The 25278-nt window shown below is 60.5% G+C and overlaps 2 protein-coding genes across 3 annotated transcripts; one reads left to right on the top strand and one right to left on the bottom strand.

Annotated features, from left to right (window-relative positions):
- Positions 1-364: 364 nt before the first annotated feature.
- Positions 365-8022, bottom strand: ODAD3 (outer dynein arm docking complex subunit 3). The gene is made up of 13 exons (XM_014796963.2): positions 7750-8022; positions 6610-6731; positions 6402-6479; positions 4833-5003; positions 4646-4747; positions 4422-4547; positions 4092-4214; positions 3404-3556; positions 2364-2524; positions 2054-2279; positions 1419-1574; positions 893-977; positions 365-723 (listed from the first exon to the last, which is right to left on the bottom strand). The coding sequence occupies exons 1-13, from the start codon at positions 7988-7990 to the stop codon at positions 605-607; spliced, it is 1863 nt and encodes a 620-aa protein (XP_014652449.2). The 5' UTR covers positions 7991-8022; the 3' UTR covers positions 365-604.
- A 498-nt stretch (positions 8023-8520) lies between these two features.
- PRKCSH (PRKCSH beta subunit of glucosidase II) lies at positions 8521-22920 on the top strand. Of its 2 annotated transcripts, XM_087425416.1 has the most exons (18): positions 8522-8644; positions 9038-9145; positions 9346-9462; positions 9929-10024; positions 10119-10176; positions 11032-11149; positions 12603-12732; positions 18567-18651; positions 19574-19652; positions 20234-20320; positions 20614-20781; positions 20852-20948; positions 21426-21495; positions 21743-21832; positions 22002-22076; positions 22163-22262; positions 22343-22506; positions 22589-22920. In XM_087425416.1, the coding sequence occupies exons 2-17, from the start codon at positions 9070-9072 to the stop codon at positions 22487-22489; spliced, it is 1593 nt and encodes a 530-aa protein (XP_087281542.1). In that variant the 5' UTR covers positions 8522-8644; positions 9038-9069; the 3' UTR covers positions 22490-22506; positions 22589-22920. The 2 variants fall into 2 exon arrangements, with proteins under 2 accessions (XP_087281543.1, XP_087281542.1); XM_087425417.1 differs by lacking the exon at positions 22002-22076 and having other exon boundaries at positions 8521-8644.
- The last annotated feature ends 2358 nt before the right edge of the window (positions 22921-25278 follow it).

Genomic DNA, 25278 nt, shown 5'->3' with positions numbered 1-25278 from the left:
GCGAGGTCCCGGCTCTCCCTATAGGCGCGTATCAACCTGTGCCCAGGAGCAAGGCCACCTGTCTCCCAGGAGAGGGCTCTTTGCTGTGTCCCCAGGTGGGGCGAGCTAGTGTGCATAGCTAAGCGGGGGGCAGGTCTGCGTCCCCAGGCGGAGAGCCCCCTGTCCTTAGATGGGGAGGGCTGGTGCGCCCCAGGTGTGGGGGTATCGCCCATTTCTCTGGAGGGGCGGGGAGAGCTCCATGTGTCCCCAGCTGTTGGGAGTCGTCGCTCCCCAGGTCGGAGGGGGCTGGGTCTGTGGCCCTGGGTTTGAGGGGCAAGCTGTCTTTGGGGCGGTGCCGGTTCAAGCAGAGGCGAATACCCAAGGGGCTGGTCGGTGACCTTTATTGCGCGATTCCGAGGCCGGCGCGGACCCGCCTGGGGAGATTTACTGTGGGAACGTCCGGCGGCCCAGCCCCCTTCTCCATTCTGGGCGCCGCCGGCCCGCTCCCTCCCACGTCTCGGCCGCGGTCAGCCCTGAAGGGGCCCCGTGGGCCCGCGCGGCTGGGCCCAGAGGGGTCGGGGGCTCCACAGGGGCCCGGAGGCGCCAGGTGGGCGCGAGGGCGAGTCTAGGACCTCCGCGAGCGGCTGCGCCTTCTGGTGCGGGTTTCCATCAGTTTCTGGGAGCGCATCTTGAGCGCCGCGCGGGTCACCACGTCGTTGTCCTGGTCCTCACTCTCCTCTTCGTCTGCGGAGGGCGACGGGTGCATCCAGGTTCCCGTCCCCGCCGCAGAGGTCCCTTCCCAGCCTTTACCACCCGACCCCACCCCCACTTCGGCCCCAGGCCCGGCCTCGGACCACCTCCGGATGCTCGGCTTGGGCTCCCAGCCCCGCCCCGTTCCCCTGCCCGCACTGACCGAAGAACTTGTCCTTGGGAGTGGAAAGGGGCAGGGCGATGCGGGTGTTGTACGCGGGCAGCTTTCCCTCTAGGCTGGAGTAGAACTGGGAGGGGGGGCGGGAGAGAAGCATGAGGGCGGGGCACGGGCTGCAGGGAAGTCACGTTCCCCCTCCTGCCCATCCCCCTCCGGGATACACCTGACTCCATTCGGCACCTGTGCCCACTCCTCCTGTTTAGTTTTTCTCAGGCCCAAAACCTTCATTCTTCCTCAGCGCGCACCTTGATACCCACTCCCACCTCCTTGTCCCCCCCCCCCTACCCCCGGCCCGCCCCTGGTCTCTAGGCGCCCCCCTTGGCCCCTCGAGCCCCGACCCCTGATCCCCCGAGCTGTGTCCTCGGGAAGCTCACCTAGCTCATCCCTGGCTCCTCAAACCTCACCTGTTGACCCTAAGGCCCCTTCCCGACCCACCGGCCCCCTCCCTGGTCTCCCGAGGGTTGCCCCCGGCTCCCCGGTTTTCCGCCCCAGCCCCTGGCGGCCTGGGCACCTCGCGGTCGGCGACGTGGCGCAGCATCTCCGGCACGTCGTGGCTCTGGAGTTGCGCCTGCAGCTTCAGAAGCTTCTCCTCCACGAGGCTCAGCAGTTTCGGCAGATAGTCACCCGCCTTGGGATCCAGCTCCTTTCCCGCCAAGCGGCCGGCCTCCTGCGCCCAGGGGCGGAGCCGGGTCAGCCGGGGGGCGGGGCCTCTGGGAGCAGGTGCCACCCGAGGGCGGGGCTTCGAGCTGAGGGGCCCCAACGGGGGCGGTGCTATCCTCCGTGGGGCGGGGTCTCTGAGCAAGGGCCACGCCTCTGGGGGCAGAGCCTCTGAACTCCAGGGACCCAAGACCAGTGGTGGCGGGGTAATAACTCGAGAGAAGTCTTTGCGGGGATGACCTTATGAAAAATGGGACTCTGCTGCGGGCAGGGTGGGGCTTCTCCTGTCTCAGGCCGTTCCAGGATTGGCGCGGGGTCTCTCAGGTTTTAGAAGGGGGCAAGATGGGACCTTCCCATGGGGGCGGGACTTGGGAAGGGACGGGGTCTCAAGTCCTGGGCCCCTTGGGGACTCGGGACATGGGGAGGGGCTTCCTCTGCAGGCGGGCCTCTGATGTCCCCCTTGAGTGTGCTATATGGTGGGAACCCCACCTGAGTGGCTGCGCCGCCACTTGGGTCCTGGGAGGTTTGGGGCGGGGCTTCCTCGGGGGCGGGGCCTGCCACGGGGACGTGGTGCAGCTTGCCGGCCAGGTGCTCAAGGCCCTCCTTGGTCACCCGCATGGCCCGCAGCGCGCGCTCCAACTGCTCCCGGGCCTCGGTGAGCCGCTGCTCCTCCGCCTTGAGGCGCCCCCGCAACTCGGCTTGCAGCTTCTGCTCGCTGCAGGGAGCGGGGAGGCCGCCGTGGGAGCGCTGCCCACCCCGCAGCCCCCGCCCTCTCCCTTGGGGCCCACCGCGGCCTCACCTCACCAGCGTGGCCTCCCCCGAGTACTTGAGGTCTTCGAGCTCCCGCTGCAGCCGTTGCTTCTCTTGCTCCAGTCTCACCAGCTCCTGCTCGTTCTCCCTCTTGAGCGTCTCCAGCTGCGTGAAGGTGTCGCCCTGCGCCAGGAACCGCCGCACCACCGCCTGCGGGCCACCCAGCCGCAGTCAGAGCCAGGGCCTGGGGAGGCCTGGGCGCACCGCTCCTCCTTCCGCTGGGGCACACAGGACGGGTGGCTTCTGCACAGCGATGTTTAGGGACTCAGGGAGTCGGACTCAGGGCTGCCTCAAAGGCGTGCAGTCCTGGGCAAATAATTTTTGCAGGCCCCTTCCTTGTCTATATGGGGAATTTGAATCAGCCAAAATCAGCGTGCAGGGCAGGGTACCAGTAGACACAGCCGCTTTCCAAAATCAACGTGCCAGCAACATTCTTTATCGCCCAATCCCGTGAGCCATCCGCCCACCAGGCCTGTTTCTGGAAAGGCGCCCAGCCACAGTGCCCCAGATGACCCCGTAGGTCCGAGGCTCGGAGCTCCTCGGGGCCACCCCATGGGAGGAGTTGTGGGTGGGAGAGGCCCCAAGGGGAGAAATCGGCCTGGGGTCCAGTGGGATCGGTGTTTGCAGGCGGAGGACATAAGGGTCTTAGAAAATTTCGAGGAAGCCGCTGCAGGGCAGGGGTCCGGCTTGCCCTGAGGGTGCCACTGGGCAGTCTCCTGTGCCCAGACCATGTTACAGGCGCTGGAGACACAGGAGAAACAAAACCCCCAATCCTGGCACAGCTGACGTGCCAAAGAAGCCAACGCCCGCGTCAGAGCGAACAGAGGAGAGGGATCGATGGGGAGTGTAGACAGCTCGTGAGGGGCAGCAGAGAAACGCGGCAGTAGCTGGAGGAGGTTCTGGATGTCCGGGGGGTGTCTTTTCAGAAGAGCGCGGGTCTGTGTGCTGAGTCAAGCCGGCAGACAGAGGAGGCTGCGTGTGCCGGCTTCCCCGGGCGGCTGGGGAGGGGAGGGTGCGGGCGGCACTCACGTGCGTCTCGGCCACGCCGGTGGCGTCTTTGACCTTGCCGAAGAGCACCTCCATCTGGTACGTGCTCCAGCGCCGCAGCAGCTCCTCCTCCCTGGCGCGCAGGCTTTCGTGGATCGTATCGTCCGACTGCAGCAGCACGTGCTCGCGCTGGGTCTGCTCGCGGGGTGAGGTCAGGGCCGCGGTCAGCTCGGTGCCCAGGGCTTAGGGCGGAGGCCGGGAGGGGTATCGGGACAGGGGTCAGGGAGGGGGCGGGGCCTGGACTGGGGGCCACGACAAAGGCTTGGGGCCAGGTAAGGGCACCCAGGCCAGAGTCAGGCGTGCGGGACAGGGCCTCGGTCAGGGCCGGGCGGCCTCAGAGGCAGCGCAGAGGGGCGGGGTCACCAGCGCGGGGGCGTGGCCTACAGGCAGGGGGCGGGCTAGAGGCCAGATTAGATTCGGACGCGAGGGCCAAGTCAGGTGGGGAAGGATGGAGACCGACCCCCGAGTAGGAGGAGGGCTGGAGACTCCTCCCGCAGGGCAGTCAGATGAAGGGAGCGCGGGGTCAGGGATGTGGGAGGGACACTGGCATCAATGGAGGCAGAGTCAGGAGAAACGTCAGGGGTGGGGAAGGGTACAGGGTGCGGCGCTACGTAGGGGCGTGGCCAGGCCCCCGCTGGGGCGGCAGCCCCGCACCCCCGGGCGCGCCCACCTTGCGCTCCATGCGCTCGTTCTGCAGTTTCCTCTCCTCCGCGCGCTTCTTGCACTCGGTTAAGTAGCGCTCGCGCTTCTTGCGCTCTCGGAACACGGTCTCCTCCAGAGACTGCAGCTGGTTCTGGAGGACGGGCGGGCAGGGGAACAGCGGGACCAGCTGGCACCCACCGCGGCTCAGGGCTGCAGCCGCGGCCCGACTCTAGACGGCGGGGCCAGGCTGCAGGCTCCCGGGAGACAGATGGGAGGGGCTCGGGGACAGCCGGGTTCAGAATCCGGGGCCAGGAGACCACGGCGGCTGGGCAGGCCCCCAGGGGCCGCGGGCTGGCACCTTGGCGATGTCCCGGGCGTTGAGCGCCTCTTGATTCACCACGTGCAGCTCCTCCACCTCCTGTTTGGTCTTCACCACCTCGGCCTCCATGGAGTCCAGCCGGTTCTCCAAGTGAAGGCTCTCCTCCTGGGGCGTGCGAGGTGGGGCAGGCCTGTGACCGCCGTCCCTGGCCAGGCTGCCCCTCCCACTTGCCTGCTCGCCCCGCAGGCTGTCCTGCTCCCTACCTGCAGATAGTTCTTGAGCTGCAGGTACACGTTGGTGATGCGTTCCGCCTCCTCTGCCTTCATCCGGGCCTTCTCCAGGCGGTTCTCCAGGTTCCGCATGGTCTAGAGGGATGCGAGGCTGCGCTGAGGCCCCTCCCCCTTCGGTCCCTGCCCGGGATCAAGTCCCCGCGGACCTCACTGGCCCCACCTTGGCCACCTCCGTGTTGCCATCCTGCGCCTCGGCCATCTCCAGCTCGCGCAGGCTGTGCTGCAGCTGCAGCTCTTCTAGCCACTTGTGCCGCAGCACCACCTGGTGCCGCAGAGCGTTCAGCTGCTTCACCTTCGCACTCAGCCGGTGGTCCAGGTACTCCAGGGCCTGCTGGAGGGACGCAGCCACGGCAGGGCCTGAAGCCCCCGCCTAGTCCTTCTTCCCTCGCTTCTCCCCTGTCTTGGCCCCTCTCGTCTCCCTTGTCTCTTAGCAGCGTGTGATCTGGCTGATCCCCCCTCCTGCAGATTCTCTTCTTTGCTGGCTTCCAGGACCCATACTCCCCAGTTTTCTGCCCACCTCCCTGCTGCTCCTTCTCCGTCTCCTTTGCCCTTGGGGAGGCAGCCCCAGGCTCTGCGCTCCTCTGTCCACACCCACCCCCTTGTGGTCCTATCCAGTCTCCGCGTTTTAAAGGTCTGAGGTTTTACGCACTGAAGACACCCAGGTTTAGCCTTCCCCCTGAACTGCAGGCTCATATCCATATCCATATCCACGCTGCCTTCCAGACGTCTCCATAAGCACCTCAAAACCGTCGTGTCCAAAACTGAGCACTTGATCATTCCCCAAACCTGCTCTTCTCGAATCTTCCCCTTCTCAGCTCATGACAACTCCATCCTTCCAGGTGCTCAAGTCCAAAACCTTGATGTCATCCTCATCTTCTCTTTTCCTCTCCTGCTTATATCCAATTTCTTAGCAATTCTCTGTTCTATTTCAAAGGTTCCCCCAGAGATATCTCTTTCTTCTTTTTTCCACCACTTTTCTAGTGCAGTCAACACCATCTTTCACCTGGATGACCTCCTCTGGGCTTCCACTCTTGCTTCCACACAGTCTATTTTCCACTTCTCGGATTCTTAGGATAAAATCTGCACTCTTCAGCGTGGCCAGCAAAGCCTGCTGCAAGCATCAGCCCCTGCTCACCTCCCTGACCTCACCTCCTACAGAGCCCCCTCACTCACTCCCATCCAGCCACACTGGCCTCTAACACCCTATGCTTCTTCCTATCCCAGGGCCTTTGCACTTGCTGTTCCATCTGTCTGGAGCACTTTTCCCCAGATCATTTCTTGTCTGTCCCATTCTCAGCTCAAATATCACCTTCTTAGAGAGAGGGGTCTTTGCTGTCCCCCACCCTTTAATCAAAAGTGCAAACCCCTGTCCCCATACATCTCTAGTAAGCCATTCTGTTTTATTTGTTTCTCTCGTCACTACTGGAAATTACCTTGTCTCTATGTTTGTTGTTCGTGGCATTTTTTTGGTCTGTTTTCTCCACTAGGATATGGGGTTTTGGGGAGTGGGGACTTGGTCTGTTTTTTTCACAGCCTGGTCCCCAACAGCTAATATCACACCAGGCACACAGTCAGTGCATGATTAAAGATTAATGGAATGAATCAATGAACGGCGGCGGGTGTGGAGAAAGGGTTGGAGCGGGTGGGATGGGAGGCAGGGAGCCCCTTGGGATGGGGACCCAGGCTGGAAAGGAAGCAGCAAGGTCCGTGGAGTGGGGGAGAGGCAAACCTGGCCTGTCCTGTTCTTCAGGTACGGCTTCTCGGCCTTCCACTCCCGAATCACCGCCTGGACCACCTTCTCATCTCCCTGCAAGAAGAGCCCCGTCACCACTCATCCAGGCCACCTCGAGCTGAGGTGGCGCCCCGCCCCTGGGGACGCTGCCCCCAGGGATGCTGCCCCCGACCTGGAACCTCTTCACCCACTTGTGCATCCTCACCTGAAGCAGGTCCGTCAGCTGGAGTTGCAGCTCCCGGGTCTCCTCTCGGAGCTGGTTGATGATCTCCTGATTCTTTTTCATGGTCCACTGGGTGCTCTCATAGAAGGCCTTCCGGTCACCCTCTGGCAGACGACCAGAGTGTCAACCGGGGGCAGGGGCGGGGGGACTTCCCAGAGGGAAGACCTTTTGGTAATCATCAACTTAATATTCTAACAATACTTCACTCTCAGCATTTATTTTGTGTTGGATGCCAGACTAAGAACTTTCCAGGTATCAAATACCGTATGTCAATAGGTGCAAATCCATATACGTATCATACCCATATTACAGATGAGAAGACTGAGGCTTATTAGATTGTTCAAGGTCACAAGCAGTCTGACTCCCGAGCCCATACTTCAAACACTATGAAAGATTACGTCCTAATAATAATAAAACAAAAATAACAATAATGCTTTACACCAGGATTTCCCAACCTTGGCATGACTGACATTTGGGATGCATAATTATTTGCTGTGGTGGGCTGTTCTGTGCATCGTAAAATGCTGAGCAGCGTCTCTGGCCTCTACCCACTAGATGCCAGTAGACCCCCCTCCCAACAATATAACAACCAAAAATGTCTTCAGACACTGCTGAACATTCCCTGGGGAGCAAAACAGCCCTCTTCCATTGAGAACCACTGGTTTACACTTGATACTGCTTTAGTATGTGCCAGGCACTGTTCTAAGAACTTTACACGTTTCAACTACCTATGGGGTTGTACTGTTACTATCCCCATTTTACAGATGGAGAAACTGAGAGCAATTAGGTTACTCTCAGTCCCCCAAGATCAAACAATTAGAATATGCAGAGCCAGGATTTGAGCCTAGAAAATCTGCCTCTAGAATCGGTGTTCTTCACCACGCCATGGATGATAGAAGAGTTGAAATTACGCAAAAGTATGAAATACAGTCCAGTTCGTTCTGAGCCCAGAAAAAGTTTTATGAGAGATGAGGAAAACCAGGAACAAGTATGAGTTTTTGCCTCCAGAAACTGGCCACCCGGAGGAAACCCGGTGAAACGCCCTTGTCACACCATGCCTGGTCAGAGGGCTGAGTGGACAATTGACTCTTGACCCTTCTGTGCCCTCTGGAGCCATCTTACCTAACAGTTGTATCTTCCTTTGTAACTCAGCCACCTGCGCCTGCAGAGCGGACTTCCCTCCGCTGGCGTGGAGGGGTTTCGCCTTGGAATGGAGTGGGGGCCAGGCCTGTGCTGCAGCAGTGCCTCGCGGGTGACGGTGCTTGGCCTGAGCCTGACTACCCTTGACCGTGGAGGCGGTCGAAGTCTGGCCTTGAACAGGTAGGGCGTGGGCGGAGGCCGCCCTGCACAAGGGAGACGTCATGATTGGGTTGGGGCCGAGGGCCCCTGGGAATTAGGGGGGCGACTAGGAATCGCCCCTGTCCGGGATCCGTCAGCGTCGGACTCTGGGAATGCACTTTCCGACCGCTTGGCGGGGCCTCACAGCATCTCCCGGTTGCTAGGTAACCTCCTCCCCCTCCTCCCTCCAGCGCTCCCATGGAAACCGCCCGCGTTCCACAGCACCGCTCTCATTGGCTGACGCTGCGCGGAGGGGCGGTCCCACAGGGGGCGGGGCAGATCGCGCAACGGGATGGTGGCGGAGTGGATACTTTGGCTCACGTGGCCATCCCGTTTCCTCCCCAACTCCGCCGGGAGTTCCCGGGCATTTTTCAGGAACTTTCTTTTCCGGCTGCAGAACCCGCCACTCCCAAGATGGAGGCACCTTGCGCCGCCATTAAGCGCGAACCTTCCGAACTAGCCCCTGGAAGGCTTCACGGTCCCATCCAAGATGGCCGCCTCAGTTCCGGCACACCCCCATTTGCCACTCCCAACATGGCGGCCCCGAGCCGCCGTTCCGAGTGCGCAGCGCGACGCCGGAAGTGACGCATCCACACATTTCCGCTTTCTTTCTGCAGGAGGCACCGTTTGCTTCTGGGCCCGGGGGCGCGGTGGATCTTGACCTTTGCCCCGGCCGCGTGTAAGTGATGAACCAGCGGGCGGGAGGGCATCCTAGTTTCCTGTGGGGGGCAGCCGGAGGGTGTGCGTCGGGAGAGGGGGAGACTGTTAAGCCCTTCGGCCTATTGGCGGGAATTGGATAGCTCACCCCCTGCCCCGTAGGAAGCAGAGGTTTTGAGATCCCCGCCATTGATAGGAGCAAAGTGGGACTCCCCTCCACTGGGCAGGATTGGGGAGACCCCCCGATATGGGAAGCAGAGTGAGCCCTGATTGCCCGGAAGCGATGGAGGAATGCAATTGGCTGGAGGAAGGGGAGCCTTCTTTGGCTGGCAGTAGCTCTCTGCCCTGACCGGCGCCCCTTCTTGCTGCGGCGTGGGGACCCAGCACCTCTCCCCGCACCTGCTTCCTCCCACAGAACCCGTTTCCGGCTTCCGAGCCTCCGGCGAGATGTTACTGTTGCTGCTGCTGCTGCCCGTGTGCTGGGCCGTGGAGGTCAAGCGGCCCCGGGGCGTCTCCCTGACCAGTGAGTCCGCCGCTGGAGGTCCCTGGAGGTGGTGGTGGGGTGTGGGAGGGCCCCTGGACGGGCAGTTACGGCCTTCTGCCTCAGTTTCCCCACCTCTGGTTGGGGAAGGTGGCAGTGCTCAGCTGGTGGGGGGCAGAGGTGCTGTCCTGTTGAGAGGGCTTCTTCCTGCCCTGAGCTGAGCCCCTTGTCCCCCTCCCCAGACCATCACTTCTACGACGAGTCCAAGCCTTTCACTTGCCTGGATGGCTCGGCCACCATCTCCTTTGATCAGGTCAACGATGACTACTGTGACTGCAAGGATGGCTCGGATGAGCCCGGTGAGCTTTTTCTCCGTTCACTCATTCGTTTGTCCCTCATACACTAAATGACCAGGTCCTGTGCGGTCAGATAGACCCAATCCTGCCTTCGCGTGGCTCCCTGTTGAGTCGAGGGAAGCAGGCACAGAAACGAGTGGTCAGTGGTTTCGTGAGGAGAGTGGCAGGCACTGTGGGGCCCAGAGAGGCCCCACCCAGCCTGGGGTGAGGAGGTGAGGTCTCCGCGGAATCCCAAATGCCAATGGAGGGGCCAGGTGTGCCAACGCCCAGAGGTGGGAGAGAAGGTGGGGCTGAAGGGCAGACAGAAGCAGAGGTGAAGGCAAGGGAGGGAGCAGTTGCCAGGTCCCTGTGCTGAGGGCCTCCGTGGGGACGGGCAGGGGGCAGCACTGGAACTTTCTGTTTCAGGTCCTGAGTTTGCAGCCATCTCCTGAGCACACTCCGCAAACCCTTCCTCCCTTCTTCCCCACAGGCACAGCTGCCTGTCCTAACGGCAGCTTCCACTGCACCAACACTGGCTACAAGCCCCTGTACATCCCCTCCAGATGGGTCAACGATGGAGTTTGCGGTGAATAAGATCGCACCCAGGGTTGGGGAAAGAGACAGTGGGTGGAGGGAGGAGGGATGGCGGGGTCTGACTGTGCCCCCACCTCTGCCTTCAGATTGTTGTGATGGGACCGACGAGTACAACAGCGGGACCGTCTGTGAGAACACCTGCAAGTACGTGGTGACACCTACCCCAGGACCTTGCCTCGCCCCACCCAGTGAATCAGGCCCCTTCTCTTCTACTTCTGTGTATCAAGTACTCACTCAGTGCCAGGCACCTTATGAGCGCCACATCACCAGCTTTCCCTGGGAAGCAGGTGCAATTGTTTCCCTACTCAACAGATAAGGAAACTCAAGTTTAGAAAGGAAAACGACTTTCCGAGGGTCACATAGCTAAGAGCTAGAAGAGCCGGGATACAAACCCAGGTCCGTCAAACCTGAGACTCTGTGCTTTTAATAGGTGCACTCTGAAAACTGAAACACCCACAGGCAGGTAATCTAAACAGCAGAAGTGGGTGGAGTAGGAGGCAGTAGGGAGTGGTGGGGATTGTGGCATGTGAAGGGACAGCTGCCCTCGACTCCTGTGAGTTGATGGCAGGTGGCAGGGCCAGATTCGTTTTTCAAAGAAGGCGAAAACGGTGATACTTACGTGAACCCTCCGGATCTAAGATCTTTTAAGTAGAAGATGGATCGAGCATGACGTGCTTACTGGCCAGATTGCTTTTTGTCTAGGAGTCTTGACTTCTCTATGTTTCTCTCTTTTCTTTCTTGGGAGCTGACTTCCAGCCCCACATCCCAGCATTCTTAGTCCCTCCCCTGACCCCGAAGGTGGGTGAACCCTGCCCACTGTCCCTCCTCCCAGGACAGCGATGAGGGCCTCTGAGACCAAGAGAGCCTAGGGAGGTGGGGGGAGGAGAGGTTGCTGTTTCTCTTTCCCAACCCGAGGGCGGCGGCAACAGTGAGTTGAGCCCCTTTGGAGGAGGCCGACCTGGTGGGCCCTCACTGCCCCTGATCGCACCCCCACCCCAGAGAGAAGGGCCGGAAGGAGAGAGAGACCCTGCAGCAGATGGCAGAAGTTACCCGCGAGGGCTTCCGCCTGAAGAAGATCCTGATTGAGGACTGGAAGAAGGCCAGGGAAGAGAAGCAGGTGAGGGCCGGGGGGGCCGCCCAGCACGATCTGGAGCATGGGCTGGCGAGGCCGGGCCCGGTTTACATCTGCTCCTGACTAGTGGTGTCCTGGGGCCAGTTACTGTCTCTGTGCCTCGGTTTACTCATCTGTCCACTGGGCGTTTAGTCGTGGGTTAACCAGAGCCTTGGGCAGCAGACTAAAGTGGCTCGGGGGAGCCCTGCTGCCTTCTAGAACAGGAGGGATGCCCCTCTGCATCCCGGCTCTGTGGTTCTGTGGTCTGTAAGATGGGCCAATGACTGTATGACTCCCCGGTTCTGGGGGAGGACTCAGGACGGTGTCAGCAGCAGCTGGGTTAGTTCAGTGGGGTGGGGGTGGGGTGGAGGAGGATGTGTCCCCAGGGGTGTGTCTCTCCTTCCCTTGCCCGCCACCTTCTTGCCAGTCTGAAGGGGTAGACAGCCCTTCAACGCTGCTCTTGGGCTCCTGCCCGACCCACTGAGCAAAGGCTCCAGCTCTGTTTCTTTGCACATGGCAGGTTCCAGATCTTTCTCTCCCACCCCTACGGCCTGGCTAGTGAGGTCTGTTCCGAATTTACGGGGCATTGAGGCCCCTCCTAGGTTCGGAAGGCAGTGAGATCCTTCCTGAGTTCAGGGGATAGTGGGGGAGCCATGTGGTGCAGTTGGCTCCAAGTGACCTTTGCCCTTCTGAGGAGGTCGGAGGATTCGGGAAGCAGGCCAGGCTGAGGTGTCAGCCAAGGTCTTGGGAGAAAAGTGATCCCATGGGGGCTGGCCTGAGACCCTACAGCTTGGGGCCGGCTCCCTAGGCTGGAGCCCAACACGCTCGTTTCTTCTTGAAATGTCCACCGAGGCCCGGGATGTGCCGTGCACCGGGCATGAGGCTGGAGGCAGACCTGGAACTGCCTCGGGCATGTTGTCTAGAGTGAGGGACAGACAGAGTGACGCCCAGAGCTTTTAAGAAAAGGGACATTTGGGGCTGTGAGGCATAGGGAGACTGTTGTCCAGTCCCCCTCTTCCCACCACCCATCTTCAGAGCAGGAAGCAGGGAAGACTTCCTGGAGGAGGAGGCATCTATCTAGGCTGAAATCTGTAGGGTAATTCATAGTTAGCCAGGCAGAGTGTTTTAGAGAGGAGGAAAGCCTGTGTGAAGAACTGGAGGCAGAGTGGGGGTCTGAATGTCGGAGCACTTGGATCCTCGAGTTTAAAATAGCAATGGGGCAGAGGGGGCTGGGGAGGTGGGCAGGGGCCTGGCCACGCAGGGCCTCGGGGGCTGCATCGAGGGGTTTGGGTTTTTCTCCAGTGGATCGTGGGGAACCACAGCAGGGGGGAGACCCACGGAGGTGTGTGTTTTGGGAAATCCCACAGCCACCCTGTGGAGTAGAGGCAGGGAGGTGACAGCTGGTGAGGAAAAAGGCAGAACAGAAGGAGAGCTGGCCCCTTGCCTTCTGCCCACCCAGAAAAAGCTCCTCGAGCTACAGGACGGAAAGAAATCCCTGGAGGACCAGGTGGAGATGCTGCGGACGGTGAAGGAGGAGGCCGAGAAGCCAGAGAAGGAGGCCAAAGACCAGCACCGGAAGCTGTGGGAAGGTAGGTGACGGGGTGGCGTGACCCGCCTTGGCTCCTCGCTGGGTGGGCCCAGGAGACTGCCTGTTGTCTATTGTCTGTTGTCTCCGCCGACTGTTGATCACGATGCCTCAGCTCTCCGCGTGCCTAGTTATCTTTGACTGTGTGTTGGTCATCATGTTTGACAGTCATTTACGGGAATAACTTGCAGCCCAGGATGAGACGTGCTTCTCTAGAGACGAAGGGCTTTTCTTTCTGCCAGCCGCGTGGCAGCGCTACCACTTGGGGATGCCCCGAATCCCAATTCAGGGCTGAGGTTCCTCCAGCCTCTCAGGCAGCGTGAGCTGAGATCCGAGCACAGGCTGCGTGATTTCTGGTCCAGGCTGTCTCTGCGGGGACAGCCTCCTGGGCTCCCAGCTTAGTTTCAGGGGGGATGGTTATGCTATTATTCCCCTCACCTTGGACTTCGATTTCCGTCTCCCTCGCCTCACAAGTTGTCATCAGAACAGGCATCCACATTGGCCAGGATTGGCAGAGTCCCTCAGGGCGGAAGCAGCTTCCCCCTTCTCTTTCCTTCCCGAGTTCCTCTTTGCCTGCAATTCCTGTTGCCGTGGCTGGTTTTAAGATGACTTTTTACGCTGTGTCCCGCGTTTGCTGGCTGTTGGCAGGTCGTGCTGCCATTACGGGGATTCTGAAACCTTGGTCCTCGTTCTCAGTCTGCGAGGTGGGGGACGTGCCGCGCAAGCAGCATGGGAGGGAGAGGTGGGGCAGAAATGCACTCCAGACTCCTTGAAGGACGCAGCGTTGCTGGGATGGTTTGGAGGTGTGGCCCTAGCTGCTTGCGTGGCTGGTAACCAGGAACTGGGCAGCCCCCCGAGGCCATGTTGTTGATCTCCTTGGTCTCTCTGGGCACTGCTGTATGTTTCCTTCCCTCCCTGCCTCTCTCTGCCAATGGGCCCTCCCTCGTTTCTCATAACCAGTAATTAAGTCATTCACTCGTGAGCACCTGCTGTGCCATGCACACCCCAGGTTCCAGCAATACAGCATTGAATGAGACGGAGAAAGCCCACTGCCTGCAGAGGGAGGGGGCACCAGGCAGGGGGAATAGGTGCAAAGGGCCTGAGGCAGCAGCACGTCTGGCTTTTAGGAACAGCAAGGAGGAGTGTGGCTGGTGGGAGTGAGCAAGGAGAGTGGGTGGGGGATACAAGAGCAGGTGCCCATGGGGTCGGCCGTGCAGGGCCTCAGGGACCACGGGGAGGACTTGCACTTTTACCCCATGTAAGATGGGAGCCATAGAGGGTTCTGAGCAGAGGAGGGACAGAAGCCGGGAAACCAGGGAGGAGCTTCCTGCACTGGTCCAGGCAAGTGAGGAGGGGGCTGGGACCAGGGTGGGGGCTCTGGAGGTGGAGAGAGGTGGGCGGATTCTGGATACAAGCTGAAGGCTGAGTGAAGCTCTCCCTGCCCGCCCTCCCCCAGCCCTGAGGCAAGTGAGCAGACAGGCTCCCCGTTCAGAATCCCAGTGGCCCCGTTGGGCGGGGGTACCTCACAGACTCCCCTCCCCTCTTCCTTCCCTCCTTGGCAGAGGCCGTTCTACCCCCAGGCCCTGATGTCTACCATCTCCCACTCCCTGGGGCCTCTTGTCTCCCTTCATCCTTAGGGAGCCTGGCTTCCTAAACCCCCTTGTTCTCCTGGCTTCTGAGGCCCGGATTTCCCCAGGGCCCTTTCTGGAGTCTGTGAGCTTTTTCTCCTCCTCCTTCATGGAAGCCACTGCTCCATGCGGGGGTCTTCCTGCCCTATCTCCTGGCGGCCCACACTCTACTCCATCTGCTCAGTGGGCCCAAGACCCTGGGGCCTCTTCGGGGCTGGGACTCTGACCTTTATCTTCTCTCCTCTTCGGTTCTCCACCCGGAAACCCAACCGTCCCTGAACATACCTGCCTCTGGATGTCCCACAGGGACCCCAGACTCACCAGGTCAGCCCCCTCATCCTCCAACCCTTCTTCCCTCCTCTGAGTGACGCTGCCAGAATTAAATAAACATAGAGACCAGGAGTTGGCAAACTACGGCCCGAGGGCCAGCTGCAGCCCACGGGTCTGATCTGGCCCCCTGCCTGCTTGTATCAATAAAGTTTTATTGTGGGGCCGGCCTGGGGGTGTAGCAAGTAAGTTCACAGACCTGGTCCCTTAAACACAGACTCGAGTCACCCGTCTGTTACTGTCTCGCTCAGAGCCGTGCATCACCCTTCTGGCCTCCTCCACCGCGCCATTCTTCTGCCCAGCAGCCTTCCTGGCTCCCCAGTGCCTTGGGAGGGATGGCATTCGGGGCCTCCGCTGCCTGGTTATGATGCCCCCTGCCGGCCGAGTGCTTCTGCCTGCCCTGTGCCTCGTCACGTCGGTCTGATGGCCATTTCCCGCAAACATACCGCTCTCTATTGCTCCCAGGATTCTGCTCCAGCTGTTCCCACTGCAAATAGAGAGGTGTCTGTTGGGCTCCAGGCCCAGTGCTGAGCACTCAGCGGTGACACATGAGGCCCCGTTCCGCTGCCCCACGCTCACTGTTAAATGGGAGTGGCACATCAGTGAGTCAGTCCCGCTGTGCCCCAACCCCTCGGATGTCACTGCCTCCACAAAGATTTTCCAGCTCCCCCCTAGAGATCAGGGCCCTTCTGGTCACACGTGACAAAAACCCAACTTGAACCCACTTCATGAAAAGTGGAAGCTTCCGGCCCAGCGGGACGCAGGACTCCTGGGATGGCTTGAGTCCTCCCTCCACCTCTGGGCTCTGCCCACCTGTGCCAGCACGATCACAGGCAGCCCAGCTTATCTCCTACCTCAGCAGCCCCAGCGGGTAAAGAGTACCACGTTCCCAGAGGCCCCAGCACAAATCCCAGGGCAGGCTCCCATTGGCTTGTCCCAGGTCACATGGCCATCCATGAACCAATGCCTTGGGCCAGGGGGTACAGTGCAGGCTCTGATTGGCCAGGCCTGGGATACATGCCCATCCCTGGAGGCGGGAGATGGGAACAACCCTGCCACGCCCCAAGGGAAATGGAGGAGGGGAAGTTGTAAACAGGTGGGGGAGTTCGCTGGAACAGATTGCCTTCCTTCCCCATGGTCCTGTCGCTCCTGCTGTGCTCTGCCTTCCTGGGTTTTGGACTGAGTAACTGGTGACCAGAGCAGACTCATCCAGGGCCAAGCATTGGGGTTTCCCAGCTTGGACTTTTAAGGGTGGTTCATTCCAAGGTCAGATCATCAGGGGTACAAGAGATGTGGGATGTGACGGGGGCCTTGAAAGGAGACTGGGAGTTGTCTGCTCTGTTTATTCCTAGTTTCCATCTGATTTTAAATATTCCATCTGATTTCCATATTCTCCATTAAAAAGAACTTTTTTTTTTTCTTTTGCTGAGGAAGGTTCACCTGAGCTAACATCCATTGCCAATCTTCCTCTCTTTTTTTCGTATGTGAGCCACTGCCACAGCATGGCAGACGAGGGGTGTAGGTCTGCGCCAGGGAACCCAACCCGGGCCGCCGAAGCAGAGCATGCTGAACTTAACCACTAGGCCACGGGGTCTGGCCCAGAATGTTTTTTTATATAGCAATCTAGAAGGTAATAAGGTAGAAAGGGAGAGTCTTTTCCTCCAGGCTAACCTCTATGCAAGAGGTCTGAAACCTTCCAGACCTTTCTTGCCTGTCCCAGACAGAGATGCGATTCTGCAGAGCTTGGTAACTCCCAGTGTCGCCTCTAAAGCCACATTTCAAGCACTTGGTGGCCACATGTAGCTGGTGGCTGTTGTTTTGGACAGCGCAGGTGTAGAACATGTCTGTCGTTCTAGAAAGTTCTATTGGACAGCACTGGTCTACACAGTATATGAGTGTTGTGCTATGTCCTATGTACCTAATTTCCTTTTTTTTTTTAATCTTTCATTCTTTTCTTACTGTGGTAAAACCCACGTAACATACAATTTACCATTTCAAGCATTTTAAAGTGTACAATTCAGTAGCATTAAGTACATTCACAGTGTTGTGCAACCATCCCCACTATGTAGTTCCAGAACATTCCAATCCCCCCAAAAGGGAACCTCTTGCCAATTAAGCAGTTACTCCCCACCCTCCACCACCTCCCCCAGCCCCCGGCAACCAGTCATCTACTTTCTGTCTCTATGGATTTGCCTATTGTAGACATTTTATTTTTTAATTTTTTTAATTAATTAATTTTTTTAAATGTCTATGTGAGGTTTTTTTTATTAATTTTTTTTTTTAATTTTGTTTATTGCAGTAACATTGGTTTATAACATTGTATAAAAGACATTTTATGGGGCCAGCACCATGGCTTAGCGGTTAAGTGCGTGCGCTCTGCTGCTGGCGGCCGGGGTTCGGATCCTGGGCGCGCACTGACGCGCCGCTTCTCCGGCCATGCTGAGGCCGCGTCCCACATACAGCAAGGATGTGCAGCTGTGACATACAGCTATCTGCTGGGGCTTTGGGGAGAAAAATAAATAAATAAATAAAATCTTTAAAAAAAAAAAAGACATTTTACATAAATGGAACCATACATTTATGTGGCCTTTTGTGTCTGGCTTCTTTCACTGAGCATAACATTTTTGAGGGTCACCGTGTGGTAGCTTGTGTCAGGACCTCACTTTTAACAGCTGTGTATATACCACTGCATAATTCTAGCAGGATTTATTTTATCCAGTTACCATTTTTTCTGTCAGGTTTTGGGGGTTTTGTTTTCATCATTTCTAAGTGCTCTTTATATATGAGAGGGTCGGCCCTGTGTGACTTAAGTCGTGAATGCTTTCTCCCTTCTCACCGTTCATCTTGGGTGCTGAGTTCTTGGTGCTCTTTGCCGGCTGTGTTTTAGGGAGTGAATTCACTCGTCTTGTCTTTGCCTCTGTTTCCCTCATTTTGCACATCCTTGCACATGGGCCTGGGCAGCCTCACGCCTGGGTTCCCTTGGCACGTGTCCTCATGTGGACTTGCTGAATCGGAGGCCGCACACCACATTTTGACCCCGATTCCCCAAGGGCAGCGGGGACGAGCATGGGCTCTGGAGGCTGGTGGCCCGGCTTGGGCCCCCGGCTCTGCCCCTTGCCAGCCGGGTGACCGTAGGCAGCTCCCTTCACCCGGCCGAGCCTGATGCCGTCATCTGAGAGAGGCACAGTGTCAGCCGGGTCTGCTGGGGCATTGTGGGATCTCCCAGGGTGACCCACGGCGTGGCAGAGGGCACGCCACTTGTCACACCTGGTCCTGTTATAGGGGGCCTAGCTGAGGCCTGGTATACAGTAGGAGCTTAATAATTGGAGCTGCACTTGTGGATGCTTCCCTTTCATCCCAGTGGGGATGAGGCAGGCCGAGGAGATACCATCAGTTCCCTTCTGTGCAGCTGGCCCCCCCTCTCCTGAGACCCTCCCCTGGAGCCCCGGGGAGCCCCCTCGCCTGGCCGCACTCCCACCCCAGTCTCCGGGCCCTGATCTCCTTCATGTTGGAGAGCGAGCCTGGCGGGGTGCTTGCTCTTGTCGTGGGGGCCTCCCAAACCTCATGCGTGGTCCCCTGCCTGCCCCTCATACGGTCTCTGCCAGCCCCCACCTGTTCAAACCAGAAGTTGCAGGGGTGTCCTTGGTGCCCCCCATCTGCAGACCCCGTCAGCTCCCCCTCAGAATCTCCCCACTTCTCGCCTCCTCCTCGGCCCCCGCCCTGGGCAGCCCTTATCATCCCGCCCCCAGTCTGTCCCCACAGTGGCCTGACTCAGGGCCCCAGCGCCCAGCACAGGGCCCCGTGGGGTGCTGGGGGAGGGCAGGGCCGGGGTGGCGGGGACCGGCGCGCAGGGCGGAGGGTGACAGAGCTGACCCCTCCACAGAGCAGCAGGCCGCCTCCAAGGCCCAGCGGGAGCAGGAGCTGGCGGCCGACGCCTTCCAGGAGCTGGACGACGACATGGATGGGGCGTGAGTTAGCCCGTGCTGCCGTGGGCCTGGGGTCCCTCCTCCCACCCCCTACCCCTACCTTCAGAAACCAGCCAGAGCCCCACCCCATTGCTGGGGCCTGAGCTGGGCCCAAGCCCTCTCTGAGCGAGCCTCTGCTCACTCACGTGTGAAATGGGTCCAAAACGGCCTGGGGAGGAGCTGGGGAAGTCGAGGAGCTGGGGTCCCTCCTCCCAAGGAGCTGCACGAGGTGACAGGAGACCCCACTGCTTTTCCCAGGCCTGTTCTGTGGCCTGGGACACTTTGGTGAAAGCCAGACCTGCTTTGCATCCCGGCTGTGTCCCTGACCTTGTTGGCTGAGCCCCCGCACGCGGCTCAGTTGAGGGTGGGCCATTGGGAAGGAGGAGGCTGGGTACCCCCTGGTGGGAGGTGTGGGGTGGTGAGGGGCCAGGGACTTCAGAGGGGCCCAGGGGGCAGAAGGGGCAGGGTGGGTCACCCCCCACATGGCGATGGTGACGGGTGGGGGGCAGGATGTGGTGCCCAGGCCATCGTGCGTATCTGGGCTTTGTTGGGTGAAGGGTGCCAGGCAGAGGGCAGCTTCCATGTGTTGGGTTCTGAGGGTGGAAGGAAGTGGAAGCTGGCTGGGTTGGGAGGAGAGGGGGTCTTGGGGGACGCAGGGAGGGTCCCAGTGTCTCTTAATCCCACCCCTGTCTCCCTCCCTCCTTTGAGCCCCTTCAGGAGACCTCAGGAGGGGTGGGAGGCAGGGGACTGGATGACCGGGACCTGCTCCTCCCCAGAGTGGAGGCTGGGGGGCCCAACCCCAGAGCCCCCTTCTCCCAACTTCCTGCCACCAAGTCCTGCGGGGGGGGCTGGCAGGGGGAGCGGGCAGCTGGCCAGCACCCAGCGGGCCTCACCCCTCCGTCGGCCTCTGCCTGCTCCCCGGCAGGGTCTCGGTGACTGAGCTGCAGACACACCCGGAGCTGGACACGGATGGGGATGGGGCGCTGTCAGAAGGGGAGGCCCAGGTACCCCCTCTGCCCCTTGGCCTGAGACTTCTAGAAGGATTGCCCCAGGTGACCTCAGGGCCAGGCGGTAGGAGACAGGCTGGCTGCGGGCGGCTCCCCTGGAAAGCTCCCCGCTGGCCCCGGTCAGGGCTGCTGGGGCGCCTGGCGTGACCCATCGGCCCGGCCTCGCCTGGGTGAGCCAGGAGGGCAGCTGCCCGGTGCCACTTCTCTCTGCCCTCTGGGGCCTGGTGGGGTCACGCGGGTGCCGCAGGGGCGTCTCATGGGGAGAGAGCCCGGTTTTCCACCCACATGCCCTCAGTGCTCCCCTAGGTGTGTGTCCCCAATTCCCCCTCCTCACGTGCAGGCCTTCGGCTCCCTGGATCCCTGCTCCTCAGTCCCTCTGTGCATCGCTTCCCCTGCTGCGTCCCTCCCTGTCCCGCAGGCCTGTGCTGCCCCCTTCTGGCTGCTGGGCCTCACCCAGCCTGGCCGTGGGCGGGCAGGGCATGCTGGTGCCTGGCACCGCAGCCTCAGCCCCCGTCGAGAGGGCCCGGGGCGCAGGGGCCACGTGGAGGCCCTGATGCCGACACCACCCCGACGCACAGGCCCTCCTCGGGGGAGACGCGCAGACGGATGCCGCCGCCTTCTATGACCGCGTCTGGGCTGCCATCAGGGACAAGTACCGGTCCGAGGTCAGTGGGGGGCAGGGAGGGGATATGCTCAGCCCCCCTCGCCCTGCCCCCCTCGCCTCACAAAGGAACCGCCTCCAGTTCTGGCATCCGGCCACCCTGGCTGGCTGGGTGACCCCAGCATCCTCCACCGGGGCCCCCACCCCCAGCTTCGGAAGCTCCCTCCCTCCAGGCCCCTCGGAAGGGGCGGAGACAGGGAGCCTTCCCCTTGGGCGATGGTGTGAGTGTAGACCTGAGCCCCAGGGGTGGGGGTGGACCCCGAGTCCACGGCGCTGAGCCCCCCGCTGGCCCGTCAGGCGCTGCCCACTGAGCCACCGGCGCCTTCCACACCTGAGCTGATGGAGCCCGAGGAGGAGCAGCCCCCGGTGCCCTTGCCGCCCACGGAGGACGAGGAAGACGAGGAGGACGAGGAAGAGGAGGAGGAGGAGGAGGAGGATACCCAGGGGCAGGGGGAGCAGCCCAAGGTGTGTGTTTGGGGGAGAAGGGGGTGCTGGGGTGGGGGTGGGGCCCCTTGCTGATGTGCCCCTCCCCCAGGAGGCCCCGCCCCCACTGGTGCCCCCCCAGGCGGCCAGCCCCAGCGAGGAGGACACGATGCCACCCTACGACGAGCAGACGCAGGCCTTCATCAATGGTGAGGGCCGGGCCTGGCGGGGAGGGGCCCCTGCCCTAACCCCCCTCCCTCGTCGCCTGCACCTGCAGCCAAGAAGTGGGCCCTACTGCTCCCCTGGGCTGGCCCTGAGCAAGCCCTGGGGGCGCTTGGGATATCCTGGAGGGGGCGTCTAGGGCCTGGGGAAGCCAGCACCCCCCTCACCAGCCCCAGAGGCCCTCCCTCCTCTTCTCAGGCTGTCGCTTGTTTGTGCCACCCCTGGCGGGCGAGGAGCCAGCTGGGCCCCGGGAGCCCTGGTCCTGCTCCCTGGGGAGCCGAGAGCCTGGGCAGCGGGCTGGGGGCTGCCCTTGGGGTGGCGGGGCCCATGGCGCCCTCCTGGGCCCAGTCTTTGCTCAGAGCAGGCCTGGGAGGCCGGGGAAGCAGGTGTGTCTGTGGCACCCCCTTTCCCGTCTTCCTGGATGGCAGTAGGGCCCCTCTGACTCCCCCGCCCTGCTCCCCCAGCCGCCCAGGAGGCCCGCAGCAAGTTTGAGGAGGCCGAGCGGTCCCTGCGGGAAATGGAGGAGTCTATCAGGTATGGGGGTGTGCGTCTGGCCGCGGCTGCACCTGCCCCGCAGCCACCCGCTGCTGGGCCCCCGGAGGAGACGGTGATGGGGAGTTGCCGAGGCAACGCTGGTGCCGTGGCTCCTGCAGGGAGTGTCCCCAGGGGCGGGGAGCCCAGCCCCCATGCGGCCCTCCACCGCCACTGCTGGAGTGGGTCTCCCCGAGTTGTCCTGAGCCGGGCTGGGGTGTCTCCTGAACTGCTCGGCACTCCCTTGCAGGAACCTGGAGCAGGAGATCTCCTTCGATTTTGGCCCCGACGGGGAGTTTGCCTACCTGTACAGCCAGTGCTACGAGCTGGCCACCAACGAGTGCGTCCCCTACAGGCGGGCCGGTGGGGGCACTGGGGAGGGCCCCAGGAGGGGGGGCGGCCTTGGGGCGGTGAGTGGAGTCGGAGGTGCCAGTGAGCCTCCTGTATGTGGGGACCTCGATGAGGCTGGGGTCCCGTGGCCCCCACCCACCGGCCCCATCTCGTGACAGGTACGTCTACCGGCTCTGTCCCTTCAAGCTGGTTTCCCAGAAACCCAAGCTAGGCGGCTCCCCCACCAACCTCGGGTGAGTGGGCTTATTAGGCCAGGCCCCCTTTCCCCCAGCCCCTGGCCCCGCCAGCCGGCCCCCCTCAGCACCCCGCTCTCCTGCAGCACCTGGGGCTCGTGGGCTGGCCCCGAGCACAACAAGTTCAGCGCCATGAAGTACGATCAGGGCACGGGCTGCTGGCAGGGCCCCAATCGCTCCACCACCGTGAGTGCCTGGCGGGCAGGGAGGGACACTGGGAGCGACCCAGGCCCAAGCCAGCCCACCTGAGCCCCAGCCCACCCCAGGTGCGCCTGCTGTGCGGGAAGGAGACGGCGGTGACCAGCACTACGGAGCCCAGTCGCTGCGAGTACCTCATGGAGCTGACGACACCGGCTGCCTGCCCAGAGCCGCCACCCGAACCACCTGCCGACGGCGACCACGACGAGCTCTAGCCCTGCCCCGAGCAGAGGTGGGTGTCTGCCGGGGCTGCTGCCCTCCCGCCCATCTCCCTCCATCTCCATCTTTCTCATTCGCTCTTTCTCTGGCCCCAGAACCTCAAGGCATGGAACCAGCCCCAGCAGTGCCGGCCACCCGCCCTTCAGTCTGTGGACCAAGGCCTGTTCCTCTGGGTCTCCTTGCCCTCCCCAGGGGCCAGAAACCGTGTGGGGCTCCGTGTCCTGCCCTCTGGGATCCAGGGGGGCAGAGCCATGTTCCCAGGCCCCATCCACCTCCAGAGATGGAATAAAGGAGCTGGCCCTCCCTGGGTCCCCACCCTGGTGGCTCACCCCCGCCTCGCCCCCTGCCCAGGGCATCTGCCTCCCCTCCTGGTGGGGACGAGTGACTTGACCTGTGACCTCGAAACAATAAACGTGATCCCCCCGAAGGTCTGTGTCTGCCTTGCTTTGCTGGGGTGTGAGATGGGCCATGGTGGGGCAGAGGGTAGAACGCAGGGGAAGCGGATCATGTGAGGACCTCCTCCACCATCAGGCTGGTTCCACAGGTGGGGCTTCATCAGACCCCAAGTCACACACATCTCAGATTCACACCTGAGGTGAGTCACACCTGGGATGATTCACACCTGGGATGATTCACACCTGAGATGTCCGGCACCAAAGAACAGAGGGACCCTGGAACATTTCCCTCTGGCTTTCCGCCTGGTCTGGTCTCCCACCTGCCCTGAGTCTCATGTGTGCTGTGAGGAGGCGAAGGGGCTCCAGATGAGACCCAGGCCCAGAGAGGGACAGCAGCCTGCACATGGCCACACAGCCAGGGCCCACAGCACACACTCCAACATGCCTCGCACACCAGTGCACAGACACCCGAGGATGTAAGATTCTGAACTTTTATTTTCTGGCATGAAAAGTACAAATAATTAAACAATTCCATGTAAAAGTCTGTTACCGCGGCCAGGCCTGTAATCCCGGTAATAAATAGTCTAAACGCAACGCAAAGTGTTCTTGTTGGGTTTTGGGTTTTTGTGTGTTTTTTTTTGTCTTTTTTTTTTTTTTTACAGTTCTTTATCACCTCCAACACGGACTCTGATTGGAAACCTTCCGAATAAATAAGATGAAGGGAGGGCTGGAGGGGCTGACCCCCCTCCCCACGGCCCTGGCCCTGGCCCCCAGCGATGTGGAAGACCCCAGGCCCCCTCCCCTGGGGTGAGGGGCTCGCCTCCAGGAAGGGGGCCTGGCTGGGCTGAGTTCTGTGTTTTAGAAAAAGAAATCCCCTCCCAGTCTTGGGGGTAGCAGGGGCCTGGGCCTCGGGGGGGGGGGGGGGGGATTGGGGAGGTGCCCCCTCTCCAGAGCCTGGCCCCCCCCAGGATGGGGGACAAACCCAGCCCTTATTGCTCACAAACGCCTCCGCCACGCTGCCCACGTGTGCACACGTGTCCCCGCGCGCGGAGGGCAGAGGGGAGAGAGACCCCAGAAACAGCAGAGGGAGAGGGATGGACCCCCGGGGGTCTGCCCTGCTGGAGGGGAGCGGGGAGATCTGAGAGGACTTAAAAACCACAAGAATAAATAGGTTCGTGTATCAAGAACAAGCTAGGGTTTTCACCAGCTAAATAGGACTGAAAAAATTCTCAAGACGAGCAAAAATAATCCCATTGAGACCCCGGACGCCGCTGGCTGCGCGGGGACCGCCCCGCAGAGCGCGCGCGCCCCCCGGGTGCCGCTTGGCTACCGTTACTGTTATTAATAATTATTATTACTTTAATGATTCCACTTCCCCTCTTATAAATAAATTAGGCATAATCACGTCTCCGCAAAACTTAAAGAAACAAAGAACATCGTGGTTCCTTAAACTTGCAAACTGGATGGAGGAACAGAAATATACACAAATGTCCTTACAGAGCAACAATAAGAATAAATAGTTAACATAGCAATAAGTTAAAACTACAAGAAGCTAAATTCGGCAAAAAAGTACAAGAAAGTTAACTGGTGCCAGTTTATGTCTTTTTTTTTTCCTTTTTTTTTAAAATCTCTTCTGTTTTTTTTTCTTCCTTTTTGTGTCGCTTTTTTTTTCTCTTCTGTTTGTGTTTTTTTGTCGCTTTTTTGATTTTTTTTTTTTTCTTTTTGTTCCTTGCAGCAGAAGCTCCACAGACGGTTAATAACAACACGGGGAGGGGTGGGGAGAGAGAGCTGGGCAGTCAGATGGGGCATGGCCCGACACCAAACGTGGGGACACCGGAGGAAGGGCGACCAAAGCTGAGAATTGGGGTTTGCGATTCTCAGGTCTGATGGGGCCCGCTGCGGGAGTGGGGGGGCTGCAAGGGCCCCCCTGGGGGTCCGGCCTTTGGCTTCTGTTGGAATTTTTTTTTTTTTTTTACAAAGAATGAAAACTAGGAGGATGGAAAGTTCCAGACAGAAGCCGGGGCCGGGGCCGGGGCTGGGGGCTGCGTCCACTGCCCTCACTGATCTGGAAAGACGCAAAAACCCAACAAACTGAAATAGGTCACAGGTGGACGGGAAGGGGATGTGGGGCTGGGCCCCTGGGCCCGTCCACCCCTGGCCTGGCGGGGAGCGGGGGGGCTTGCTGCTCGGCCCAGGGAGGCTCAGCCCCGGGGACGGGGATCCTTTGGCCTCAAGTGTTGGGGGGGCTGCCTCCAGCCCACTGTGATGCCAAAAGTGGAACGAGGTATTGTGTGTCTGGGTGCATGGATGCCGTGTTCGCACGCCTGTGTTCGTGGGCAGCAGGGACCATCGATGAGCCAGGAGAGAGCTCTGCAGAGACCCCGGTGCAG

The sequence above is a fragment of the Ceratotherium simum genome, chromosome 39 (assembly GCF_057802395.1).
Source record: "Ceratotherium simum simum isolate JZ-2026a chromosome 39, ASM5780239v1, whole genome shotgun sequence".
NCBI lineage: Eukaryota > Metazoa > Chordata > Mammalia > Perissodactyla > Rhinocerotidae > Ceratotherium > Ceratotherium simum.
The sequence above is the reverse complement of the archived record's forward strand: the minus strand, read 5'-3'. Positions and strand labels throughout refer to the sequence as shown.

Excerpts from the sequence above, each read along its gene's own strand:
- ODAD3 (XM_014796963.2), bottom strand. The coding sequence starts at position 7,990 with ATGACGTCTCCCTTGTGCAGGGCGGCCTCCGCCCACGCCCTACCTGTT. Across the intron at positions 4,748-4,832 it reads GCAACACGGAGGTGGCCAAG|ACCATGCGGAACCTGGAGAA; the intron begins GTGGGGCCAGTG and ends GCATCCCTCTAG. Across the intron at positions 4,215-4,421 it reads ACGCCCGGGACATCGCCAAG|AACCAGCTGCAGTCTCTGGA; the intron begins GTGCCAGCCCGC and ends CCCGTCCTCCAG.
- PRKCSH (XM_087425416.1), top strand. The coding sequence starts at position 9,070 with ATGTTACTGTTGCTGCTGCTGCTGCCCGTGTGCTGGGCCGTGGAGGTC. Across the intron at positions 10,177-11,031 it reads GTCTGTGAGAACACCTGCAA|AGAGAAGGGCCGGAAGGAGA; the intron begins GTACGTGGTGAC and ends CCCCCACCCCAG. Across the intron at positions 11,150-12,602 it reads AGGCCAGGGAAGAGAAGCAG|AAAAAGCTCCTCGAGCTACA; the intron begins GTGAGGGCCGGG and ends CTGCCCACCCAG.